This window comes from Rhinolophus sinicus, linkage group LG04 (genome assembly GCF_036562045.2).
Source record: "Rhinolophus sinicus isolate RSC01 linkage group LG04, ASM3656204v1, whole genome shotgun sequence".
Lineage (NCBI taxonomy): Eukaryota > Metazoa > Chordata > Mammalia > Chiroptera > Rhinolophidae > Rhinolophus > Rhinolophus sinicus.
The window spans coordinates 41662840-41688318 of NC_133754.1; the positions used below are offsets into that span (position 1 = coordinate 41662840).

General features: G+C 40.3%; 1 protein-coding gene across 2 annotated transcripts in view; it reads right to left on the bottom strand.

Annotated features, from left to right (window-relative positions):
- The window catches only part of DZIP1 (DAZ interacting zinc finger protein 1), a 52363-nt gene that overhangs the window by 10910 nt on the left and 15974 nt on the right, over positions 1-25479 (bottom strand). The window contains exons 8-16 of one of the 2 annotated variants that reach the window (XM_019737177.2): positions 24030-24191; positions 20645-20782; positions 18606-18668; positions 12517-12657; positions 12012-12060; positions 10808-10864; positions 9305-9361; positions 4279-4338; positions 6-145 (exon numbers count right to left, since the gene is read on the bottom strand). In XM_019737177.2, the coding sequence (XP_019592736.2) occupies positions 6-145; positions 4279-4338; positions 9305-9361; positions 10808-10864; positions 12012-12060; positions 12517-12657; positions 18606-18668; positions 20645-20782; positions 24030-24191 (867 nt within the window). The remainder of the gene's footprint in view (positions 1-5; positions 146-4278; positions 4339-9304; positions 9362-10807; positions 10865-12011; positions 12061-12516; positions 12658-18605; positions 18669-20644; positions 20783-24029; positions 24192-25479) is intronic. The other variant, XM_019737178.2, reaches the window with a different exon arrangement.

Sequence of the window (25479 nt, forward strand, 5' to 3'; positions counted from 1 at the left end):
CTTACTGCATTAATCCCCAAGGTTTCCAACTTCTCCACCAGACTCTGCTCCAGGACTGTTCTTATTTCCTTAGTGAGAGAGGGGTTATTCTTCAAAGTTTTGCTTAAATTGATCTTGTTATTTAATTTCTGTTCATTTTCCTTTCCTGAAATGAGGTTTTAAAAAATGTGTTCGAAAACAATTAAACATACATTACATTTCCAAGCAGAAAATGATAAAACACAACATGTAAACGCAAGTAAGAATTGGTAATTTTTTAAGTTTGGGGATATTGTAGTCATTCAGCATAATATATAATGTTTTAATTATTGTAGCTTTTAGAACTTTCTTAAGTCTCCTTCAAAACTTCAAATATCTTTAAAGACTCTTGATCACAACTGAATTATAGCTAGACAAGAAATGTAAGAAATATATCTCTAAAGAAACACAATGGAAAAAACTTATTTAGAAGATTAATGTTTTCTTCTAAAATTATTTTACTATTTCCTGAGTAATTCATCTCTCCTAAACTCAGTTAGAACCTATGTATCATTTTTTGAAGAAAAAACTTGATTTATTTAAGATAAGTTTCTATATAATAAATTTAGTAGAAGTTCACATAAAATCTTAAAGTGTGAAATTATCCCTCTTAAAATATTTGCCAAAATCAAAAAGAGCTTAACAGAAGTCTTAGGGAAAGTATATTTTGTTTAAAACAACTCATAATTAAAAACAAAGAAAAAAATAATAGGCCAGAATCTCCTAACATTTCCTTCCCTATTCCTTTTATCCTCCCTTCGCCCCCCCGACACACACACACACACACACACACACACACACACACACAGAGAAATGTCTTGTTCAACAGAATTCAGAGAAGGGCATAATCACACGACCTTGAAGAACTGAGTCCCTATGTCAAAAAACTTGAAAGAGACACAGTGCTGGACATTCACTTAGATCCTGAGTGAATGTCCAAAGGCAGATCTGGGAGAATATAACAGTGATGCTATCATTTTGGAGTTTACTCTTCTAATGTCCAAACAGGGATGTTTCACCCAACAGGGGTGGCACCAAATGCCATTGCCTAGGCCTGGTGCTGCAGACGTGTCCCCACAGAAACTCCATTCTTCCCCGGCCTCATCCACCTCTCAACAGATGGGATTTTTAGGTACTGACCGCACCTGGATTTGTAGATCTTAAACAAAATGCCTTTGGTTACAATGTTTTCTGAACAATAGTTTAATTCCAGTTGTAAAGAATATTTCTATTTATTGATAAATTGTTTAGCTGAGAGCAAAATTAGTCAAATTAGTATTTGTACATTAAACAGGGAAAAATCCTACGTGCTGATGTTTTCTGTACTTTGCTACTGCAGTTTGCTAAGTCAAAATGATAAAATTTTACATGATTACCATTAAAAGTCAGAAGGAATTTAAAATTTTATATTCTCAGTACTTATGCAGCTGTTTTCCCCACCACTATTTTCCAATATTCTGAAACCACCTAAGGAACTGACCTAGGAACTGACACTCCATCAAAATCTAGGGGGCTTAGCTAAAGTCATGGCTGCGTTGCTGACTTTGACTGCTAGTTGGCCATTGACTCTACAACTAACTAGGGCTAAAAGTAAAAAGAGGTACCAAGAGACCACCTAGAGTCATGGGGCTGCCATTGAAAGAGATACATCCCCTGCCCCGATTACACAGAGATAATTTGTTGGCCAGTATCTGGGATATAAAAGGAATTACGCAGAAGCATAGGCTGAAGAAAAGCTCTGGGCCCTGTCTGCTCCAGGACATGGGGGCACGTGCAAAGGTCAAGCGATGCCAAGAATGGCTTGGCCACAGCTTAGAAGAGTCGTAAGGCCTTTGATTGCAGGCGTTGAATTCACATGCTGATTGATCGGGATTCACCCTCCACCTTGATGACAAGTTCATTTTGGTGACTGAGTTTCCCCAATGACGTCAGAGTAAACATTTCCCTCTGTCCTCAAATTTACTTTATATGTTGGTGCTTGTTTTGGAAAGCCATTTATGAAAACTTAGAAAACCTGTGGTAAGAAAGACTCTTACAGGGCTGGGGCTGGCTGATGGAAGCAAGAGAAAGAATGTAGAATGGACAGGAAAAATAACAATAATATATGTAAAGATGGAATTAATCACTTGAAAGCCAACAGCAGCTGAAGACTTTAGTTAGAGCACCTACTGCTTACCAATATCAACAAAACAAAACTTTCTAGAGATCAGCACTTCCTTTAATTAAAAATGCTGGAGCATACGCAAGCAGATGGCCAAAGCACAACAGCCCACGCATGTGATCGGTTCTATCAGACATACAATATATCACTAATGGTAAGCAAATAATTGTAGCGTAAAGCAAACAGGAAAAAACAAAAACAAAAGCAGAATTTCTGTGTTGGAAAGGACTTGATCATCTAGTAACAGACCTCCTCATTTTTCACACGAGGACATCAAAACTAGAGAGGTAAAAGAGACTTCCACTACGGCCGCCAAGTTACCCCTGCAGAGCCTGGACCAGCCTGTCTCTCTCCATGACTTTGTTCTTTGCATCAAACTATGGAAAGCAGGAAACTTGGCCTTAATTCCAGCCCTGTCACAAATTAAACTCAGTGACTTGGAGTAAGCTCCTAATCCCCCTATTTCAAATTTCTGAATAATAACAGGGCCTCTAAGGTCGCTCCTGGCCCTCACATTCTAACCTCCTATAAACAGCAAGATCAAGTACCTTTCTACACAACTGTCAAAAAAGAAGGATGCAGAAATTGTCTCATATGAGTTACTTCTGAGTTTGCAAATCACTGCCTGAGGCATTCGCTGCAGAGGCATTACCTGCAAAGTGTTAGCACAAGCTGAGGAATTTGTCGGTGAAAATGAATCTGCTGCCAGCATGCTGGCTCCTCCAAGGCACTAGAAGAATGCGGTCAGTTTCTGTAATGGTGCATTGGACTCTGGGATGTTTGGGGTGGTCCTCGGCCCTATCGTACCTCCCACCAGAGCTGTCTGAACCCATGGAGGATGGTCAAGATTAGTTTCTTTCTCGCCCTGGTTCCCCAAATGTGGCAACAACCAGTGGTGGTGTAGAAGAACCCTAAAGGAAAGATGGGCAGAATGACATAGTGGGTGGAACCTGGAACCAAAGCAGTGATGGTGGACGAATCAGGATTCCTCTTGGAACTTAGTGGACTCACTTTTTAAATGAATGTGAACTGTATGAGCTGAGGCTCTGGTTTCAAAATGTTGGAGCTTTTCTATGAACCTCCTGACACATTTCATAGATTCTTTAGAGAATAAGATATTTTGTGTTGCAGATATCAATAAATGATATGTAAGAAAGAGAAAGCATGTTACTTGAAAGTAAAATGAAAATACAAATCATGCAGATGTTAGGGATATGCCTGACTTAGTCACTTCTCAATTTGCAGCTTTGTTTAAAAATTTTTGGGAAAAGTCTAGAGAATACAGAAGTTATAAGAAATGTTAAGACTTTACATATTAGAATGTATCATTTTACTTCTCCTAACTAAAGTGACAAAGCCAGAGCCCACATAAATAATAACAATTAGTTTTTTCCTAAAGACATGGTATATGGTAAATTAGCATTATTACAAAGGAGAAAATTATGATAAACTCATTCAAATATAATTGTTTCAGGAACCACAAGTTTAGCATTAGAAAATACTATTAATGTAAAAAAAATTCATAAGTTTCAAAAATTAATAGAAAATAAGTTTTAGAACTGCCAGATAAAATGAGTAAGCAATAATAATTTTAATTATCTCCCCAAACCAGTAACAGCTCCCAAATTCCACAAAAACATATTATTCTGCACATAAATATTCCATAGTCAGAGCTTAAATATTATGCTTTCCTTTCTATTTCAATAATTTTCAAAGTGGGCACTTTACCCCTTCATTTCACAGATTCAAGTTATGAGAAATAACTACTGTGATCTGACACACGACACGTGTGTGTTGACTGTCATCTAATCAGAAAATGTCTGCATTGACATAAAGGCTTAAATTTTTTTTCAAGTTCCTTGACACAGGAAATTTCTTATTCATATGTTAAGAATATAGTAAAGCAGGGCAAATACATAACAGCATATTAGGGGAGTAAGATGACAAAATACTACGTAGATTGAAAATATAATCCAAACCTAAACATCTTCCTAATTTTGATATAATGTGATAAAAACCACTGGATCGTATTTTCAAGGCTTGGCTTTTATCTAAATATAATCTATGCAGGTATAAACCCTGATCAAGCCCTTTGTTACCTTTTTCTTCCTCTGAAAGTTCTTCTATTGGTTCCAGTATGTGCGATGAGAATGCCTGTTCTATTAATGAGGAAAAATAAGAATAGTACAAATAGGACAACAGCAAAGTAAAATTAGTTTACTTTCAAACAGTTTTGAAAGCTATAGTTCCATACTATTTTAATCATGTGTAAAATAGCAAGAATTTACTGGGGGAAAAATACTGAGGCAGGCGGTTAATGCTGCTCACTTTTTCATGGTATCTTCTCTTTCCATTAACTCCATGCTCAGGGAAATATATTTTTAAATAATTAAGTTAAAGTTCATCACTCATCAACCTTGTGTCCGATAGTCTTTTAATGCACAAGGACACAACTGCAAAAGATCTTTTTCACTTTTCCTTATACATACTTTCCCTATAAAATATTTTGATCAGGTGACTACATAGAAAATTACTAAGAAGATTTCAATTCCCAAAGATAAAAACATAAAAAAAATCCCCGGGTCCCTGGGATTCCTACTTCTTGATAGCCCCAAGGTCTTCAAATGGTAGGACCAGGATCGCACAGGACAAGAACAGGTGGCCCTAGGATCAGCAGCAGAACTGAGACCCATTCTTAAACCCATGTCGTTCAACCGCGTTTCAGACCTAGTTCTGCTCCTGGAGCGTCACCAGGGCATGGCTGCAGACAGATGAAGATGGGCTTTTCCCAGTCCCACCCCAGAACAGTGGCAGGGGAGAGGTGGCCTCTGGGTGACTTCCTAGGGAAAGGTTACTGTGTAGACACAAGGAAACCCGAGGGGGGCATTGGATAAAGCCAAACACCATCCTGTCAACAAAGAGAAAGTTCCTTCATGGGGGAAATAAGGTTTTGGCTAAAGGTCTAACCTTGGCAGTCAGGCATTAGACACGGAATGAAATGCAACCAGGAGGTCTGGCTTAGGAGGGGCATGGTTCACTCATTTTTAGCTTGGAGACTGACACAGGGCAACCCCAGAGAGCTCTCCACCTGGACCCACAGGGCAGAGGTCATTTCATTCTACCACCAGACCCCAGAGTAGCTGACAGGCAAGGATAACAATGGACAACAATTACTGAGTGCTCACCAGGTTGCCAGCCACAGATCTAAGTGTTTTGCGTGTATTAGTTCAGATTTAATACCTCCTACATTGAAGGTCTGTCTTTTAATTTATTAAAGGGTATTTCTGGTACTCTATATTAGGCATATACAAATATACAGACAAACACACACACACAGAGGGTGCCAAAAATATATATGTACACATTTTAAGAAAGAAAAAAAACTATTAAAATTGTAATACTCAATATATACCGATAATGAAAGATGAATACAAATCACGTTTGACTTCTGCAATTACAAGAGGTGCTCAAAGTGGTTACCATCAGCGTAATTTTAAGAGTTTTTTCCTTTCTTAAAACATGTATATACAAATAAATATATATGTTGTATTTGGATATATATATAAATAGGGTCTTACAGTTTGGCCAGCAACCTTAGTCAACATATCTAATATTGGCTATAGGGGAGAAATGCATTTCAAACTATTTTCCAGTTAACTTTTGGATCACAGTCTATTAGTAAGTAGGAGTCCACTTTGATTTTAAACAGGAACACGGCCCCACTAAGGAGCATTTAAGTCCATCCATGTACAACTGCTGGGCACCAAACATGGGCTTCCAAAGTTGTTATTCAGCATTACGATTTGAAGTTGTACACATAGACTATTTTAGTAGTTTGAACTGCTGAAAATAGAACTTCTAGGATGATAATTAATTTCAGGTGTTTTAAGTCACATGGTTTTTATTTTATTGTACTTTATGAAAATGACAAAAATAAGGTTATGTGGAAAAGTTCTATAAAACCTCAAAAAATCATCCTATGCATATTTATTATCATTATAGTACAGGGATAATCTTGTGATTGATTTCTCTTGAATCAGGATAAACTGTGAAAATTCTGACTTTCTCGCTGTGGTGCATAGGGCAGGGTCCTGGGGAGGGGTAGATCCCCGAACCCATGCTCCTAACTATTGAGGCTAAAAGAGTGAGGTCGACCAGACCGCAGCTCCCCAAACAAGCAGGCTGATGTCCCCAGTGGGGAAGGAAAGGCCTGCCATCCTCATGCCTTCTAAGACACAGACCCAACCCACCCAAAACCCCAGCTCCTGTCCTGAGCTAAGATCACCAAGATGAGAGCAGAAACACTCGGAGGCTTGAGTCTCCCCCTGAACTTGCTGACTGCTTCCAGCAAAATCCTTCTATCAGTTTCCTACCATTACCTCCATAAGAAAAACTCTCAGCTCTCTACTCGGCCCTTTCTCCCACCAGCTGACTTTGTTGGACTTCATCACCCCTTACTCTTAAAGCTAACATTTCGCCAGTGCCTCTTCCATGGCTCCTGCTCCGAAGGTCCTGCCTCGTTCGACCTTTCCCACAACCCTCCGAAGTAGCCATAATTCTCCCCATTTGGCAGGTGAGGAAAGCATATGGTTTCATGAGTCGACTGTGAATCCAGACTGCCCGCTGTCAAAGTCTAGGGTGTCGGTCACGATGCCATGACGCCTCCCTACTGGCCCTTGCTGGGTTTGTCTTCTGGATGCGATTAACAGTACTGCTGTCCACCCAGTATCTGAGCTCATCATGTTCTGCCCCTTCCCTCGCCCTTGTCCCCCAATCCCTTGTCCAGCCTTTCCACCAATGCCAACGAACAGCTGTTATAGCCACTCCCTCGTTTCATCACCACACCCTGATTCCTAGGTGAGGAATCTCACATAGAATATTACTAACATCCCAACTGGGCTCCCCAGCTCTGATTTTTTGAACATGCTCTGGTCAGGCTAAGCTGCCAAAGCCCAGATCTCCAATCCAGCCGTGCTCAACCTCAGGGTATTCAGCAGCCACACGATGCCGCAGGAACAGCCCCAAACAGATACAGTCAACCCAATGGTTGCCAGGAACAGTCTCAACCAACCTTATTTCCTTCAAACCTCTTCTGCATACTCTGTGCCCAGCCAAATAATTAATCTGCACCATTCAAATCCTGCACTTTCCTCCTACCTTTTTCTTCTACTTTTTGCTTCATCTCAGCTGAAGGCAACAGCCTCCCTGCACCCCACACACCCCTTCCTGGGGCAATCCACATCTGATAACTGATCACCTCAATCCATGAAAATTCTAAAGTGCTATCCCAGCTTTAAAGCTCCTGGCAAGATATGCTGAGGGCTCCACTGCAGCTAAATCTTGGTTTAACATCCCCTTCTGCCCAATCCTGCTTCTCTCGCAGGTGTTGTCTGAAACCCTGGGACAAAAGGAAAGACAGAGAGGTAATCGGGCTAATTCATGTCATGCAATACATGACTAACCGTCCCTGCGCCCCGACGCCCAGCCATGGCTGGGGGTGGGGGCAGGTCAGTGAGCCCCAGACAAGCCTCCTCCTTGCACCTGCCCATTGAGATGCTCACAAATTAGCTTCGATCCCAATCTAAGGGCTGTCGGCCCGGTGTCAGGTCTGGTGAGCATTTAAAACTAGCATTTCAATCCCAGAAGATGCCAGCAAGAGGGCCTGGCTGATTCATGCAGCCCTGGCCCAATCAGGGCAGGGTCCACGGGAAACACATTGCTTTCGAACCAACAGATTTGTCAGGAGCCTTGAAGTAACACTGGACAGGGTAGCATAGATACTGTGTATGTCCTTTAGCAGGCACCAAACATATAAAACAAAGAAAAGGGAGACCTTGTCTAATGTCATACAGAAAGCTAACTGGAACAAAGTAGAAAGAAAAGAAAAAGAGACCAAAGTTGAAATACAAAAAGAGAAGTGGCCAGCAATGCTTTACAAAACTCAACCCCCAAAAAGGAGGCAACACAGAAATTTTAGACCTGACATAAAATAATATGAATAGAGAATAATGCCAGAGAAAACTATCTTGTATATTCAATATTACAGCAAATTTAGATAAGTCCAACATACATTTTATCTGTTACTGGTACAAAGGTTAAAAAAAAAAGCAAAACACCTCCATGTTCTAAACATTTATAAGTAAAAACATCCACTATGTGGAGAATTTATGCATTACATATTGTGAACACATGCTCAAGGGATCTGATCCACCTGAAATGATCTTAGAAAAAAAATTATGGGGCAATAAATGCTTAATGAGTAATTCAGTGAGTAAAATGGATAATTACAAGTGAGTGACAGAGAGAACAGCCATCATAAACAGACCACAATATTTATGAGACAAAAAGTTCAACTTGACTGACCATGGATTTAAGTTTAGTTAAAAGACTAAAAAACAAATGTGGAATAAAGTAATCATTAGGTATAACAGGAAAAAGATGGTCCCCCTCCCATCTTAATTCTTTTATAATCTACAGCAGACCATAGGAAAACAACACATTAAAAAAAAATTACAAAAAGTATAAGCACCTTAATTAGATAAAAGTGAAATATGGCCACAAATATTCCCCCTGTCTACTAGAAGACGTTAAATCACGATTATCACCCCGATGGCCTGCTCCAACAACTGAATCCTGGCAGCGATTTCATCCAGTGGTTCCTACTTTTTTCCTTTGGTTTCCATCACATGTCTTTTCTAGGTTTTCCCAACCAATCACTGAAACTGTTTGTTTTAAAAAGGTGACTTGCTGCCACATTGAAAGTTATAAAAACAATCACATATGCCCTGTGGCATGTGCTGGTTGGCTGGTCTAGTAGAAAGTCACCCTCTTACCCAATACCTACCACTTTCCACCAAAAATCATAAATAATCAAAGTACTTCTCAAAGTTAAAATCTCTTCTCATGAATCAAGCAACATGTACATTTTATACAGTATGACTTTGGGGGATATATTTAGTTTACACTATTACATAGGAAGATTGAAGTTTTATTAACTATTTTGCATTCACTAAAATGTTTTCTGTTTTGTATAATTACCCCCACAGAAGAGCACTTTCAGTTAATAAGTTATCTAACTCAGGGTGGAAACTACACATAAAATGCTGAGACTTTGCTGAAACTTACCATGTGCCACTGTTAGACTTGACTTAGCATCCAAAGTCTGTGGGGCTGGAGCATTCACTGAAACAGCATAGAAAAAAAAAAATCTCTTAGGGTTCCCTAATTAAAGTGTAAGCATCTGAACAAGATGATAACCAAATACTCCTCAAATTAGTCAAGATATATACAGACCATAAGGTATGGATGTTTCAAATGATAAAGATATTACCAACTAGCCTAAACCAATTTTTTAATAATTGCTTTATCGAAATATAATCCTCCCTTTTAAAATATATAATTCAGTGGGTTTTAGTATATTTACAGAGTTGTGTGAAAAGGAGCAGGGTTTGCCACCCCAAAATATGCCTCTTTGGGATACTGATTACTTTAGGCTGGTTAATTTTAAGAAACAGCAAACCAGAGAGAACCTCTGAAAACCCAGTAGAAGTTACTGGGTTTGGAAAACTACAGGCCATGGGACATACCAGCCCACCACCTGTTTTTATTGGAACACAATATTATTCTAATATTGCGCCACATATAATTAAAGTATAAACAATAATAATCGAGTGCCCTTTAACCTTTCCATCCTTCTCCGAAAATATGTTTTCTTTATTTCATAAGATATAAGTCTAGTTTCTACTCTCCCCTTTGCCCTACTCTTGGCACTTAAACTACCCTCCCCTCCTCAGCACCTCTCAACTTCTTCAGCTTCCTAAAGCAACCTCAAGCGTCCTCAAGAGGCATCTGAGAAGACTGAGCGGTTAAAACCATTAGCATTCTCCTGTGAATTGTGCCAAATTCCGAAACGCGCTCATCGATTTGCTTTCCCCATTGCACAGTCCTGGGACCCTATGCCAAGTGTTGCTTGGTGCCCAGCTCAGTCCAGGCCCTCCCCCAACACACTAGTGCTCAGATGCCTGTTCACACACAGGCCCTCTCTTGCGCAGGACCACCTGCTCCTCTATTTCTTAAATTTCACCGCTTTCCTAAATGGATACAAAAATATCTCAGCTATTTAACTATTATTAAGAAAACAATCTGTCCATTTCTAAACTGTCCAGATTATGCCTTTTTGGATGATAGCCACATCCTGACAGCTCTGCGAGGCAGCTGTGCTGAGCGGAACTCAAGTGACTGAACATCAGTCCGAAGCCTGCAGGACTGAGAGTCTTGGTGATGCCAAAACGTGGTGGCCACCAGTCATGTCTTCTCACAGTGTATTACTGTGGGAAACCCGAAAGTACAAACCGGAGCAATGCCAAAGAAGTTGTCGTCACCCCTTTATTAGGCAAACTGCAAAAGACTAGGTATAGCTAACATAAATCACCACCACGTCACATGGATATTTGCAATCTTAGGTTTTAGAACTAGGTCAAAGCCAGGAATCAAAATAGATCATAATCTAATCTCCAAACACACTGGGTTTTCAAAGAAACATCTCCAAAAATAATAAGCAGAAGTTATATATTGGTTTAGCACTTTAAAACTATCTTTTAGAACCCTGAGCTAATTATAGAAACTTACTAGGTACAGCTGGGCCAGTTGACTTAGATTCAAAAATTTGCCAGGTTGAAGGATTCCCTGAAATAACAAAAAGATGAATTAATGGCAAAAATCACAAGCTAGCGCTTATCCTAATTTTTCCCCCCAGAAAACAATAAACAAAATTGAACAACATATAGCAACTCATCCAATAAAGATGTTTAATAGAAATCCTTACAAAGCTAACTTTTCCTAAAAATCACTTAGTGAAATATTTATCCTATCTAAGTAAATACAGAGGTATTCCTCTATCTGATCTCTGACTATGCTAAGAGAAGTTATAGGGAACTATGGTCCTTCCCGACCCTTTCTCTCAAAATAAGAGGGAAGTGATTGTGTAGATTAATGTACCTCCTGTGGCACCCTGAAACAGAGGCAACCCAGCTCGTATACCCATTACCAACCCCCACTTAGTGGCTCTCAAATAGACACAGACGCCTTAACAGCCTGCAATGTGCAGGAACCAAGAGCGGATCCCTTGGAAGGAGACCAGGCAGGGGGCAAGCTTTATGCTTCACTGTGAGAGTGCACACCTGCTCCCGTCTCCCTTCTAGACTAGCTCTTGAATGATACGGAAATGGGTGGCTATCATTGCTACAGTCGGTCGGTTGTGTAATACCCTCGCTACACATAGAACAAACCTTTAACCCCAACACACAATTAAGAATAATGCCTCAAGGCTCTATAGTATTTTAGAATAATTGAGTTTAATATCAATAACAATAGCTAACACTAATGAATGTTTAATAGGTGTACTTTTCCCATGTCCTCCCATGTAATCCCTGTAACAATAATGTAGTTACTATTAATAGTCCAACTGTAGAGCTGAAGAAACTGAGGCAGAGACTCACAAAGCTCCAAAGATGCGAGTGGCGCGCAGTCTGTCTCTGGACCCTGTGCTTTTAATCATAACCCCACCGACTGCACACGCGTCCCGAGACAAATGATTACTGCGCATATTACTGTACATAACAATATTCTGATAAAAAGTAGAGGAGACCATTCAATAATTGTTTAGGTACTTAAAATTCTTCAACTTTCTGGGACATGGTAACAGATCTCCCAAATTAAAATAACGAGAGGAATGCCATCTTAGCACCCGTAAAACATTGGGGCCCCACATTCTTCTGATGCCCAGCAAGGGAGGACCGCCTTGCTTCCAGCACTGGGATCCTGGTCCACTTACCTTTGGGTTCAATGACACTGTTTAATGGTTTACTGGTAAACTCTTTAATCTGCAAAGAAAAACAGTTTTCTAGCGAGACGATACATGTTTGAAATTAGAGAGGGACCTACTGGATAATGGACAGACACGGGACTTAGTAAATGAACCTTTTCACTCAATCCTCCAAAACACAAGAGGACACATGCCCTTTAAAGACAAGGAGGCAAAAGTGTTATGAAAGCAGCACCTGGACTGGGCTGCTTCTCCGAGTAATTACCAAAAGAAATTCTTCTCTACCTTGAAATTTTTTCCTGAATTCTAATGGAATAAATCTGTTCTACAGTATTTTAAAATACCTTTTAAAATTATATGATTGGATTTTCTTTTACAAACAACCACAGGGGAAAAAAATATTCCATCTCCTTTATCTTACCCAACCTACAAATGTTCTAAAATAAAAAGCCCATGTCCTTAGATAAATTGTGGTGCTTAAAGAAAAAGAGTGCCACTATGTAGCCCAAAATACCTGTTGTCTCTGAGTGATAATCAGTTCATTCTGTTCCTGGAGTCTCTGCCCTAGCTCCTCTATCCTTTTCTTGTAGAAAACATTACTCGCATTTAGATCATCTATCATTGAGGTTCGAAGTTTCTCTATATGTGACAGGAGCTGGAAAAAAAAGTTCAGAAAGGTATCAGTCTACACCCTGCACATAAAATGTCTTCTGCAGTCTATATGGACATGCCCTGCTTTCTTTGCTGGCACATTAAGTCATTGAGTCGATCTTTGAGCACTGAGTACCATGACCCGGCTATACAAGGGGCTTCATTTCTGTTCCCAGCGAGCTCAGACAGACAGCACTGATGATGTGAAGAGCTGAGTAAACTTGAGCACATTACATGAAATAACAGGGATGAGCAGTGATAAAGGATCAAGGCTTCTGCTCCCACGCAGAGCGGCTCTGACCCCATGCCGTCGGGTCCTTCACAGGTCCACATGTGTCATCCCAGCTCGAATGTGCAGTCCATGGGCCAGAGAGTCCCTGTTAATTATTTTTATGCGTCCAGCAACTAGCACAATCTCTGGCCCTTATGAGGTTCTCAATAAATATTTACTGAGAAAAGGAAGGTGAAGGAGGGAGGGTAGAGGAAAAAGGGAGGGAGAAAGAGAAGGAAGGAAGGTAGGAAGGGCGGGAGGGAGGGAGGGAGGGAAGAAGGAAGGAAGGAAGGAAGGAAGGAAGGAAGGAAGGAAGGAAGGAAGGAAGGAAAGGAGGGAGGAAGGAAGGAAGGAATGGTTGAAGGAAGAGAAAGAAAGGGAGAGATGTAGAGGACAGAGAGATCCAAAGATTCATAGATAGATTCATCTTTAGAGACTTAATGTCAGGAAGGATCACATATTGGATAAGAAGAATTCAAGAAGAATTTTTTTTCAATAATTTAGGTAAAGCTTCTTGAAGTGATTTCAGTAGGTGCTTAAACAGAGAGGGGGAAACTTGGTAATCGGGGCTAAGGGCACTCCAAAACCTACGGCCTGGAAGTAGAGACAGCGACGTGCAGCTCAAATAGAGGTGGGGCTGGGGGCTGACATTGCCTGTGAGGAGCACAAAGAGTGTCTAGAGCAGCACTTCCTAACTTGCTCGATGTTTTTAAAACAAACACTCACCATGTGCTAGAGGCTGTGTGTTAAGAAGCACTTCACTTTGTTGAATCCACACCACCACCTTTAGGGTAGAGGTTTTGACCCCATGGTACAGATGGGGAAACTCAAGTCTGGAGAGATAAAGTATCTGGCCCACTCTCAGAGCTGGAGGGAGAAGAGCTCAGACTGAACTTTCATGTCTGGCTTCCAGGTCAGTGCTTCCCATTGTGGTGTGTATGTCATGGAAGATATTAATAAGTACGTGCACACAATCAATCAGCCCCCAAAACTTGAAGAAATAGATCACCAACTCAAAAAGTAACAGCAATGGACCTCCAATGGCCAAATCCAGAGCACTAACCACACCAAATGCTGGTGAGGATGGGGAGCAGCAGGAACTCTCAGCCACTGCTAGTGGGGATGCAGAGTGGGGCAGCCACCCTGGGAGACAGTTGGGCAGTTTCTTACAAAACTAAGCATACTCTTACCATATGACGCAGCAATAGAGCTCCTTGGTATTTACCCCAAGGAGTTGAAAACTTTACGTCCCCACAAAAACCTGCACGTGGATGTTTATAGCAGCTTTATTCATAATTACCAAAATTTGGAAGCAACCAAAGTCCTTCAGTAGGTGAATGGATAAATAAACAGTGGTCCATCCAGACAATAGAATATTATTCAGTGTTAAAAAGAAATGAGCTATCAAGCCACAAAAAGACTCGGAGGAACTTTAAATGGCTAGTACTAGGTGGAAGAAGCCAATCCGAAAAGACATCTTGTATTATTCCAGCTAGATGACATTCTGGAACAGGAAAAGTACAGAAACAGTAAAAAGATCAGGGGTTGCGGGGAGGGAGGGATGACTAGGCAGGAGCATAGAGAACTTTTAGGGCAGTGAAACTATTCTGTATGACACTATAATGGTGGGTACTTGTCATTACACATTTGTCCAAACTTACAGAATGTACAACACCAACAGTGAACCCTAAAGTAACCTTTGTACTTTGCATGATAGATAATGGTGTGTCAATGTAAGTTCATCGATTGTAACAAATGTACCCCTGTGGTGTGGGATGTTGATAGTGGGGGCGGCTGTGCTTATAGAGTGTGGGGGCAGTGGACTTGGGGAACTCTGTACTTTCTGCTCACTTTTACTGTGAACCTAAAACTGCTCCAATTTAGTCCAATTACATTAAAAACAGATCATGACAACAAAAAGTTAATGTCAATCAATACACTTCAGGGTCCCCTTTGAAGTGCTCTGTGCTTACGAGGTGAGACGAGCCCTGGGTTGAACCAAGTTAAAAAGGTTTCCTGAGTGAGGACTGAAGAGAACCTTTCATATCCCAGTGAATGCTAAGAACCTCTCCCAAGGAGACATTGTCAAGAATCTTTCCTACATTTTTACAGACGACTGGAAGAGTACCCCCAAAGTAGTTTGGGAAACACTGAGCTGGAAAATAGAAGGAAAAACCAGTAAAGATCCCCAGGGTTCTGGGTGGAGGTTTAGGACCAACATTATGTGGAGGCAGTCCAGGCCCCATGAAAGAGAACATAGGAAAATAAAGAATTGAGAATTGGAAATGAGAATTCACCAGAAAGGTACAGAAAAGAGTGTACTAAGAGAGGAATGTGATATCGAAGCAAGAGATAGACAGAAATTATTTCAAAAAGTTTGCAGCTCTTGAGCCCATCTGTTACGACCTTCTACCATTTCAAGTTCTGTGCTTTTTCTTTTTTCTCCTATCAGTCCACATCACCCCATCCTCCATTCCTTTCATTACGTGACCATTCTACAACCTCCCAAGCTCTAAAGAGTCTTATGTTGGGTCAAAAGGGTATGCCATCGTTTATCTGTGACTCCCTTTGAACTCCTACCAATGTGATTTAAAAAAAACAAAACAAAAAAAGACTGCCAAGAAACGAGGTAAAGCAATAAAAAGTTGGCAAACATAACTTCCCTTAAACAGAGAAATACAATATGTGCATTGTAGGAACACTAGGCACCAATCAAGTGGAATAATTAATAGTTAGGTCTCAGGCAGAGATTACTAAACCTGATTGAATTCGCCCCTCTGTTAGGTTTTAAGAGAAGAGAAGGAAGAAGCAAACAGCTTTTGAACAAGCAAAACCAACAGACAAGGGAGCAGCGTAGCCTAGCGGTGGCACAAAGACTCCACACACTCCCCATCCGTGGGGCGCGGTGCCCCACTCAGAACCAGGAAGGCCTCTCCTTCCTCCTAACCACACACAGTGGTCTTTCCCTCGATCACAGCTTGCAGTGGCCAAGTGTGAAACTCGGCAACGTGCATTCTATTCCAGCCAGAAGATCCACTGAAAGTCCCACAACTGCCTAGACTACAACAACGGGCTTTAAAAGAGCAAGGATAAAACTCACCACCCCCTGTTAATAAGGAAGCCTGAATTCTCTCTCTAAATGCCCATGCTGGAAGATGCCTTCAACAATAAGAGTAGGAACTCCACATTATCTAAGAGCAGTGGCTCACCCATGGATCCAGAACAGAATTGTCTAGATTTTTTTTAACCCCCAAAATATGCATGTCCTTGAGTTACCTACGGAATGAAAATCTGCAGTTGTAGAGCTGCGTGTGTGTATTGGGGAAGAGCCTCAGGTCATTCTGGTTAGGAACTGTTACCTTAGATCATCTCAAAGGAAAGCGAGGACGTTCTTACAGAAAAGCAACCATTCTTTGTCACTGCCTGTTCTTCTTCTCCTCCCCAGTTGGCCAAGTGCCTAATGCGTGACAGGTAAGCCAGGCAGTGAGGCAGATAAACAGGACCCTGAGGTTAAGAGGGCATAGGTTCAAATACCATGCTCAGACCGACAGACAACTCTTTCAACCCGGCACTTTCTTTTGAATCCTACAATCAGCAATTCTCCATCCACAAAAACATGGTTGAGTGATCCCTTTGTTGGACATCTAGCAACCTTCCCGTCATTCAGCAAATAGTTAATGAGTGTCAATCACATTTTTGGCACATTACGATGAACAACCAAATAGAGTCCCTCCTTCATTGGGCTAGTGATCTAATTAGAGAGACAGAACATAAACAAGTAAACAAGTAAGCAGAATACGATTTAAAATAGTGGTCACAGCTCTACTCACGAAGTGGTGAGAGTAAAGGGAGGGGACTACCTACTTGGATAGAGCAGTCACAGGTGACATATAAAGCAAGGCCAGAGGAAGGTGTGGGAAGTAGAAACCTAAAGTGGCTCAAGTTTGCACTGCCAGAGTACCGGTCCTGTTTAATCCCTTTCCCTGGGCATTACAAACCTGATGTTTGTGCCCTCCCCCCAGAATTCAGGTTGAAGCCCTAACCTCCAGTGTGATGCAGCTTTTGGGATGTTATTAGGTTTAGATGAAGTCATGAAGGTCGGGTCCTTGTGATGGAATTAGGGCCCTTATCAGAAGAGACCAGAGCTCTTGTTGTGCCTCTCTCTCTCTCTCTCTCTCGCCCCCTTCCTCCTTCCCTCCCTCCCTCCCTCCCTCTCTGTCTCTCTCTGTCTCTCTCTCCCACACACACATACACCCCTTCCAGGTGAGGGTACAGCGGGAAGATGAGAAGGTGGCTGTCTGAAAGAGGGCTCTCACTAGGAACTGAATTGGCTAACACCCACAATCCCAGCCTCCAGAACCATGAGAAATACATGTCTGTTGTTGAAGCCACCCTGTTTATGGTCCTTTGTTATAGCAGCCTGAACAGATTAACACAGGGGATACAAAAAGCTACAAAATACATACAACTTAAAGTGAAAAAATAAACCATTTTTACTAAAAAAAAAAAAGATCTCAAATAAATATACTTTAGATGTTTTGCATTAGTGTAAAATCACTTTAACACTTAAATTTCTAGTGCATTCAGCTGAAAGGGAATCAGTGTTATAATTAAATTTGTTTTCATTAAAATGATTTTAATGTGAACAATCCCTGCCTTTATTTAAAAATTATTTGGATTGTCACTTGTGTGAAAAAATTAGAAACATATATTCAATAATGAAGAAATGATTAAATAACATATGATACATCTATAAGATCATCAGGCAGCCATTAAAAATCACGATTTTGAAGAATGTTTTAAAACATAGGAAAATGTGATATGCTAAGTGAAAAGCATATGAAGTTACAGATATAAAGCATAATTCAAAGTTTGTAAGATTGTATGTGTGTTTCTATACTTATACAAATACAAGATTTACAACATAGAAAAAAGACTAAAAGAAATTATAACAAAGCAGTAGCAGTAGTTATCTTTGGTATTGGAATTATAAGTAATTTAATTTTTGTTACACAGTACCCTAAAAACTTTATTAAGTGAACAAATATTACCTTAATTATAAAGAAACGCAAATATTCTTTGCAAAAATGACCTACATATAGGCCATTGGTTTCTTTTTTTTCAAATACAGTTGACATACTAAATCACATGTTTCAGGTGTACAACATACTGATTAGACAGTTATATACCTTACAAAGTGATCACCCTGATAAGTTTAGTACCCATCTGACAACATACATAGTTACTATATTATTGACTATATTTCCTATGCTGTACTTTAGATCCCCATGACTATTTTGTAACTGCCACTTTGTACTGCTTAATTCCTCCCCTTTTCACCCAACTCTCCCAAACACCCCCCCATCTAGCAACCATTAGTTTGTTCTTTGTATCTACAAGTTTGCTTCTGTTTTATTTGTTTACTTTGTTTTTCAGATTCCACATATAAGTGAAATCACATGGTATTTGCCTTGCTCAGTCTGACGTATTTCAGGTCCATCTAGGTTGATGCAAATGGTGAGATTTCATTCTTTTTTATGGCTGAGTAATATTCCATTGTATATACTATGTACCACATCTTCTTTATCCAATCGTCTCTCGATGGACCCTTAGGTTGTTTCCATATCCTGGCCACTGTAAATAATGCTGCAATGAACATAGGGATAGTTTCCTAATCTTACCTGACCCTTCTCTTTCTTGTGTTCTTGATGAAGAGCTTGAACTCGAGCTGTCCATTTACTTTCCTATGAAACGGCAAAACAAAAATAATGTATGGGCAATTGTAACAATGAAGTCTACTCAAAATGGAAGCTTGCTTTTTAGTGGATGCCTATGAAACCCGACTATCTTTTTGGCAAAATGTTAGCAGGCATGTTCTAGAATATATACAGTCAAAAATGTTGAAACACATTTGCTCTTGGTTTTCATCTTATTCTCTAAGGCAAGGATCAGCAAACAGTTTCTGTTAAGGGGCTAATAGTAAATTTTAGGCTCTGGGGGCCAGATGATTCGGTCACTACTACTAGTGATAGCAGAACAGCCACAGATAATACATAAATAAATGGGTATGGCTGTGTTACAATAAAATTTGATTTTCAAAAACACTGGTGCTAACTTGCCAACCTAAGACACTAAAAGGAACCACCAAGGTTCTGAGTCCATGGGTTCTAAACTGACAACACAGTTCACAGGAGGGTAACAGGAAACACTTAGGTGGGACCTGAGGATTTCATAATTGGGTCCTTCAACTCACGAGAGACCAGCCTGGGAGCAACTGGCAACAGTTCATCTCAGGACACAAGTCCTAATCCCCTACCGTGTACCAGAAACCTCACTGGGCAGCGCCTGGCAGGCTAGGAGAGGACAGAGTGACAGATCCTGCCCTGTCCTGGAGGGAAGTGGACATAACAATAGACAGTTCCCACATATTGTGGATGTGATGAGGTCCTGCTCGGGGGACTACAGAAATGCAGTAACTCAGGGGTCCGGAAGAACCCTCTAGAAGAGGTGCTGTCCCAGGTGAATGAGTAAGCCACAGGTCCAGCAAACTGAGAGGTGCATGACGAAGCCACACGGGCAACAGCAGAAAACAGAATGCCGTGTTCTGGGAACCATGAGCTGTTGTTGTGCTGCCGAGAGTGTCAAGGTAAAGCCGAGAAAGGTGGGGGATGACACAGGGTCTGGATCCTCAGGGACTGTGGATGCTGCTTATGGATTCTAGACTTTGTTCTGTGAAAAACAGGGAGCCACTGAAGGGTTTTAGGCAGGACAGTGACATGGTCAGCCTGGCTGCGACGTGGAAGGTGGATTTTTGGGAGGGAGGCAAGACGTAAGGAGCAAAGCAAGCAGAAGTGGGAGTCGTCCGTATTCAAAACCACACTTTTTAAAATGATGTATTATTGCTTTTCAAAAAAATCCTGAATTCATAAGCTTTAACCTCTATTTGTTTCCTGGTAAAACACAAGGTTCCCCAAACCAGTGTGGCCAAAATAGCCAGTGTGAGGACGGCGCTAATTACAGAGGTGCACTTCCAAATGCTTGTCATTATGTTTGATAAAGGTAAATGATCGTCAGTTCACCAATGTACGGTGTTTCACCGAAAATAAGACCTAGCCGGACCATCAGCTCTAATGCGTCTTTTAGAGCAAAAATTAATGTAAGACCCAGTTATATTATATTATATTATATTATATTATATTATATTATATTATATTATATTATATTATACTATATAAGACCTGGTCCTATATTATATTGAAATAAGACCGGTCTTATATTAACTTTTGCTCTAAAAGACGCATTAGAGCTCATGGTTCGGCTAGGTCTTATTTTCGGGGAAACATGGTAGTTGTATGTATATTTAAGCTCTGAAAAGAAAGTTAGTGCTTCAGTATGCCTTTGGAAAGTGAGACCTACATCCAAAATATGAAAAATAAATATTGAAGTAATACTAACCAATTTGAAAAGATACTATCTTAGGGGAAAATGAAACAATTTTGCTAACTGTTCTGTATCCACCTCTACTAGTCAATCAACAAGCAGCTAATGAACACCTATTAGGAATTATACATGTATTAGGAGATAAGAAAAAAAGAATTAGCCACCTTCACGGTCGCTGAAAAGGACGTACACTTTGTCTGTAGATGATGCTAGCTGTACATTAATTACTTCACTAAGAAAAACTAGGCCTCAACCACAGTTATTGTCCACTGTCACATACCTGACTGTCAAGAAGTTGCATCACATTTTGGAAATCCTGGGGATACTGAGGACGTTCTTCTTTAAGCTCGCGTGCACCTTTTAATGTGCCTATGTTGGACTTGATCTGCATATTGGACTTCTGGATTTCTGACAATTGCTATAAAATGAGATGCAAAATCACTGGTACGAATGTTTATACTTTTGTAAGACTGAAACAGAGAATAAAACTGGGGAGCATATTTTAAATCTGACTATCCTATTGGTTGCTCATTGCGTTTCTCCTGCTTCTCCTGTCCACTGATTTTCCTTTTTGTTCCTTCAAATCAAAAGAACATGCACAGGGTGAAAAAGAGAAAGGAAAACCTAACTTTCTAATCTAGACAATGGATCTTAAAAATTTTGATGGGCATGTGACAGTTGCCAGAAACAGAGGAACTGGGCACAGCTGGTTCTCAAGATAACTTAGTGACGTGGCCATCATCACCTGGGGCCACATCCATGAACCCATTAGGTACATAATGTTTTAATTTTATCCTTTGTTAGTCCAAAGTAACTAGCAGTAAACACCCTCAGAAATTCACATTCACAGAACGTAATACTGTGTGTTAACTTCAAAAACAAAACAGTAGGGGAGCATAGTTCCTCGCTGTTTTAGTCTGGGCTGCACATAGCGACTTCCTTTCAAAGAGTACAGTAGGAAATGGAAGGAGGTAACCCTTCAGTGGAGAAACCTGACAAACACTCCCTCAGCCAGGTGGTCAAGGTCAACATCAACAGTCATAAATCATGAAGACAGTATATATCCTCAATATGGTATGATGAAAATTGCAATTTAACTCTGAGGTCTTCCTCTCAAAAACCCTCAAGCCCAGTCTGACCATGAGAAGAGTATCAGATCAGTTCCAACAGAGGGTCATCCTGCAGTGTACATGGCAAGGACTCCTCAAAATTGTCCAGGTCATCAAAAACAAGTCTGACTGTCACAGACAAGAAGAGTCTAAAGAGACATGACAACTAACTGTAATATGGTATCCTGGATAGGATCCTGGAGCAGAAAAGGGACATTAGGTAAAAGCTAAAGGAATCAGAATAAAGGGACTTTAATTAATACACTAACGTATCAATGTGGGTTCATTAATTGTAACAAATGTACTAATTTAAGATGTCAGTAATATAGAAAAGTATGTACAAGGTAGGAAGGGGGCTCATATGGAACTTTCTGTATCATCTGCTCAATTTTTCTGTAAACCTAAAACTATTCTAAAAAATAGTCTATTTTTAATAATAATTTTAAAAACCTTCAATAGCCAAAAAGGGCAAACAACCCAAACTCCAACAACTGATGAATGCACCAAAACAATGGAATATCATTTGGCAATTAAAAAAAAAAGAATGAAATACCAATAAATACTACAACATGGATGAATCTTGAAAATATTATACTAAGTGAAAAAAGCCACTCACAAAAGAGCACATATTGTATGATTCAATTAATATGACATGTCCATAACAGGCAGATCCATGGAGACAGAAAGAAGATTCGTAGTTGCCAGGGGCTGGTGGGGAGGGAAGTGAGGAGGGAGTGCCAGCGGGTACAAGGTTTCTGCTTGGGGTGGTGAATGTTCTAAAATAACCATGAAGATGGTTGCGTAACTCTAAACATAAGAAAAACCACCGAATAGTACACGTAAAGTCGGTGGACTGTATGGTATGTGAACTATATCTCAATAAATCTACTTAAAAAAAAAAAAAAGGTAGGAGTGGTAAAACTGTGGGGAAAAGTCCAGCCCATAATTGTCCTGGGGGTGGGGAGCCAGGTGTAGGACCATGAAAGGAATCTCAGGCAAAAAAACCTGTAATTACAGCTTATCACAAGGGCAAAAAATGAGTGCGGACTTGATGGGGGAGACATGTCAGTCTTAATTGATTAGTATCACAATCCACTACTGTGGGTAATAGGGAATCCCACTTTGAGAAGGCGCCACAGTGTGAGTTCAGGAGAGGATCCTGGGGTATGGGTGGTAAAGAAACTGTGCATAGAGAGATCAGTACTGCTTAGGGATCCTGACGGTTAGGAAGAGCCACTGAGGAGAGGTAATATAGGGATAACTGAACTGACCGAAAGTTGCCTGAGGGAAGCCCTGCAGAAAATACATAATGAGCCATCCTAAGTTATTTCCCCCCCAACTTTTTATTTGCAACTTACAGGAAAGTTGAAAGAACAGTACAATGAACATCCATTTCACCTTCACCAATTGTTAACCTTGTGCCATATTTACTTTATAAAGATAGGACGGGGCTGTCAGACTTTTTCTGTAAAGAGCCATATGGTAAACATTTTCAGTTTTGAGAGACACAGAAGGTCTCGGTCACAACCATTCAACACTACTGCTCCAGCACAAATGCACCACAGACAAAATACAAAGGAATGAGTATGGCTGTGTTCCAAAACAATTTTACTTATGGACACTTCCCATAACTTTCATATGTCATGAAATATTCTTCTTTTGAATGTTGCCAACCATGTAGAAGTGTATCAACCTTTCTTAGCTCATGAGGCGTACAAAAACAGGGGAATAGCAGATTTGGGTCACAGGTCATAATTTGCCCACTCTTATGCGAGAGTTCAAGGTGTTTTAGAGAAGGATCTTAGCAGTATTGCAAAAATATCCCTCTATTTTAATTTATAAAATGTGTTGGCCCCTAGAGGGAGCTCGAGGATCTTCCCTCGCCTCCCTCGTTGCTTTTTTCCCTAAGGATGATTTAGGACTGAGTTGCCCAGAGAGCTCACATCATTCTTAGCCAGAGGACACAGGCTACTGTGTGGGGAAGGAGCGCACAGAGGATGAAGGTCACAGCTCAGTGAGGCGTGTCTCTGTCATCCATGCATGTAACCAGGGCAGTGTGCAGCAAGGCTGCTCCCACAAGGGAGGGGGCTCATTTAGCCACATCCAGCCTGCTCCAGACCCTGTCTTCCTCGCCCGCCAGGACTGTGAAGGTTCTTTCTCTGTCTTTCTGGGTTGACTTCCTTCTCTGCTCACATTGGTGATCTTTGTCAGCCTTTCTGGAAAGTTCCAATACTCAGCAAGGGGTTTATGGCTTAAGGTTTTCAAACCTAATCAGCTAAGGAAAGAGGGACCATCCATGATCTGATCAAATGTACCAAGTGTCCTGCATTGGGGTTTGGGCCAAAGCTCCCATTTTCAACAAAAGGATTTTTCTGACTTGCTCTGTCTTATGTACGCCTTGAGCTCCCTCAAGACTCTCAGGGAGGAGGGGTACAATAAGGTACAAGGTACAATAAAGGAACTTCTGGGTTCACTGGCCATCATGTCATTCTAATGCCACCTCTCAAGGCAACAACTCTACCAAATACTATGAGGACTTCTCGGTTTAATACTTACATATTCTAATGCTGAATTCTTGGAAGTTAATTCTTTAAACTCCTTCATAAACATTTCCTTGACTTTTTCCATTTCATCAAGTAGTTTCTCCTTTTCTTCTTCCTTCCATCTATCAACTAGCTTCAGAAATTCTTCCTCTTTTGTTTTCTGCATTTCATATTCCTGAAATTATTTGAATACATGGCTTTAAAAGTTCTGGTATGAAACAAATATGCAAAATTTTAAGTCAATTGACAAACCACGTCAAATGTGTCAGCTAGTATTGCATATTTCTGTGAGGCGTGCAGGAACACTTCATATAATGGCAGGTCTGTACACAATGATTTTTCCAAACCAAAGGCAGCACAGAGCGTCCTTTTGTTCTTACATCCTTTAAAATACAAACACAGTGGCCCAAAGTCTCAAGAGTTCTGTGATCTGTAAACTTGCAGACATGCAATAATACGTAAAATGTAAACATACTTTATAAAGAAAAAGTACTGAGCAAAAGAATCTTTCTTGACACCATATCAGTTTAGTAGAATAGCCCCATCTCGTTCAGCAACATGACAGGGCTGTCCCCTATCACCTCTTTTTCAACATAGTATTGGAAGTCCTAGTCAGAGCAATCAGACAAGAGAAAGAAATAAAAGGCATCCGAATTGAGAATGAAGAAGTTAAAATGTCACTTTTTGCAGATGATCTGATGCTATATATAGAAAACCCTACAGACGCCACCAAAAAGCTATTAGAAATAATCAACGAATACAGTAAAGTTGCTGGCTACAAAATCAATGTACAAAAGTCCATTGGATTCCTATATACCAACAATGAAATCTCAGACAAAGAAATAAAAAACAATTCCTTTTGCAAATGCAACAAAAAGAATGAAATACCTAGGAATAAACTTAACCAAGGATGTGAAAGACCTATACATGGAAAACTATAAGACATTTTTAAAAGAAATTGAAGAAGACACAAAGAAATGGAAAGACATTCCATGTTCATGGACTGGAAGAATCAACATAGTTAAAGTGCCATATTAGCCAAAGCAATATACAGATTTAATGCAATCCCCATCAAAATCCCAATGGCATTTTTTAAAGAAATAGAACAAAAAATCATCAGATTTGTATGGAACCACAAAAAACCCCGAATAGCAAAAGCAACCCTAAGAAAAAAGAACAATGATGGAGGTATCACACTCCCTGACTTCAACTTGTACGACAGGGCTACAATAATCAAAACAGCATGGTATTGGCAGAAAAACAGACACACAGACCAATGGAGACCAATGGAATAGAATTGAGAACCCAGAAATAAACCCACATAAATATGGACAGATAATTTTCAACAAAGAAGTCAAAAGATACAATGGAGAAAAGACAGCCTTTTCAATAAATGATGCTGGGGGAATTGGAAAGCCATGTGCAAAAGAATGAAACTAGACTGCTCTCTGTTATCGTGTTCC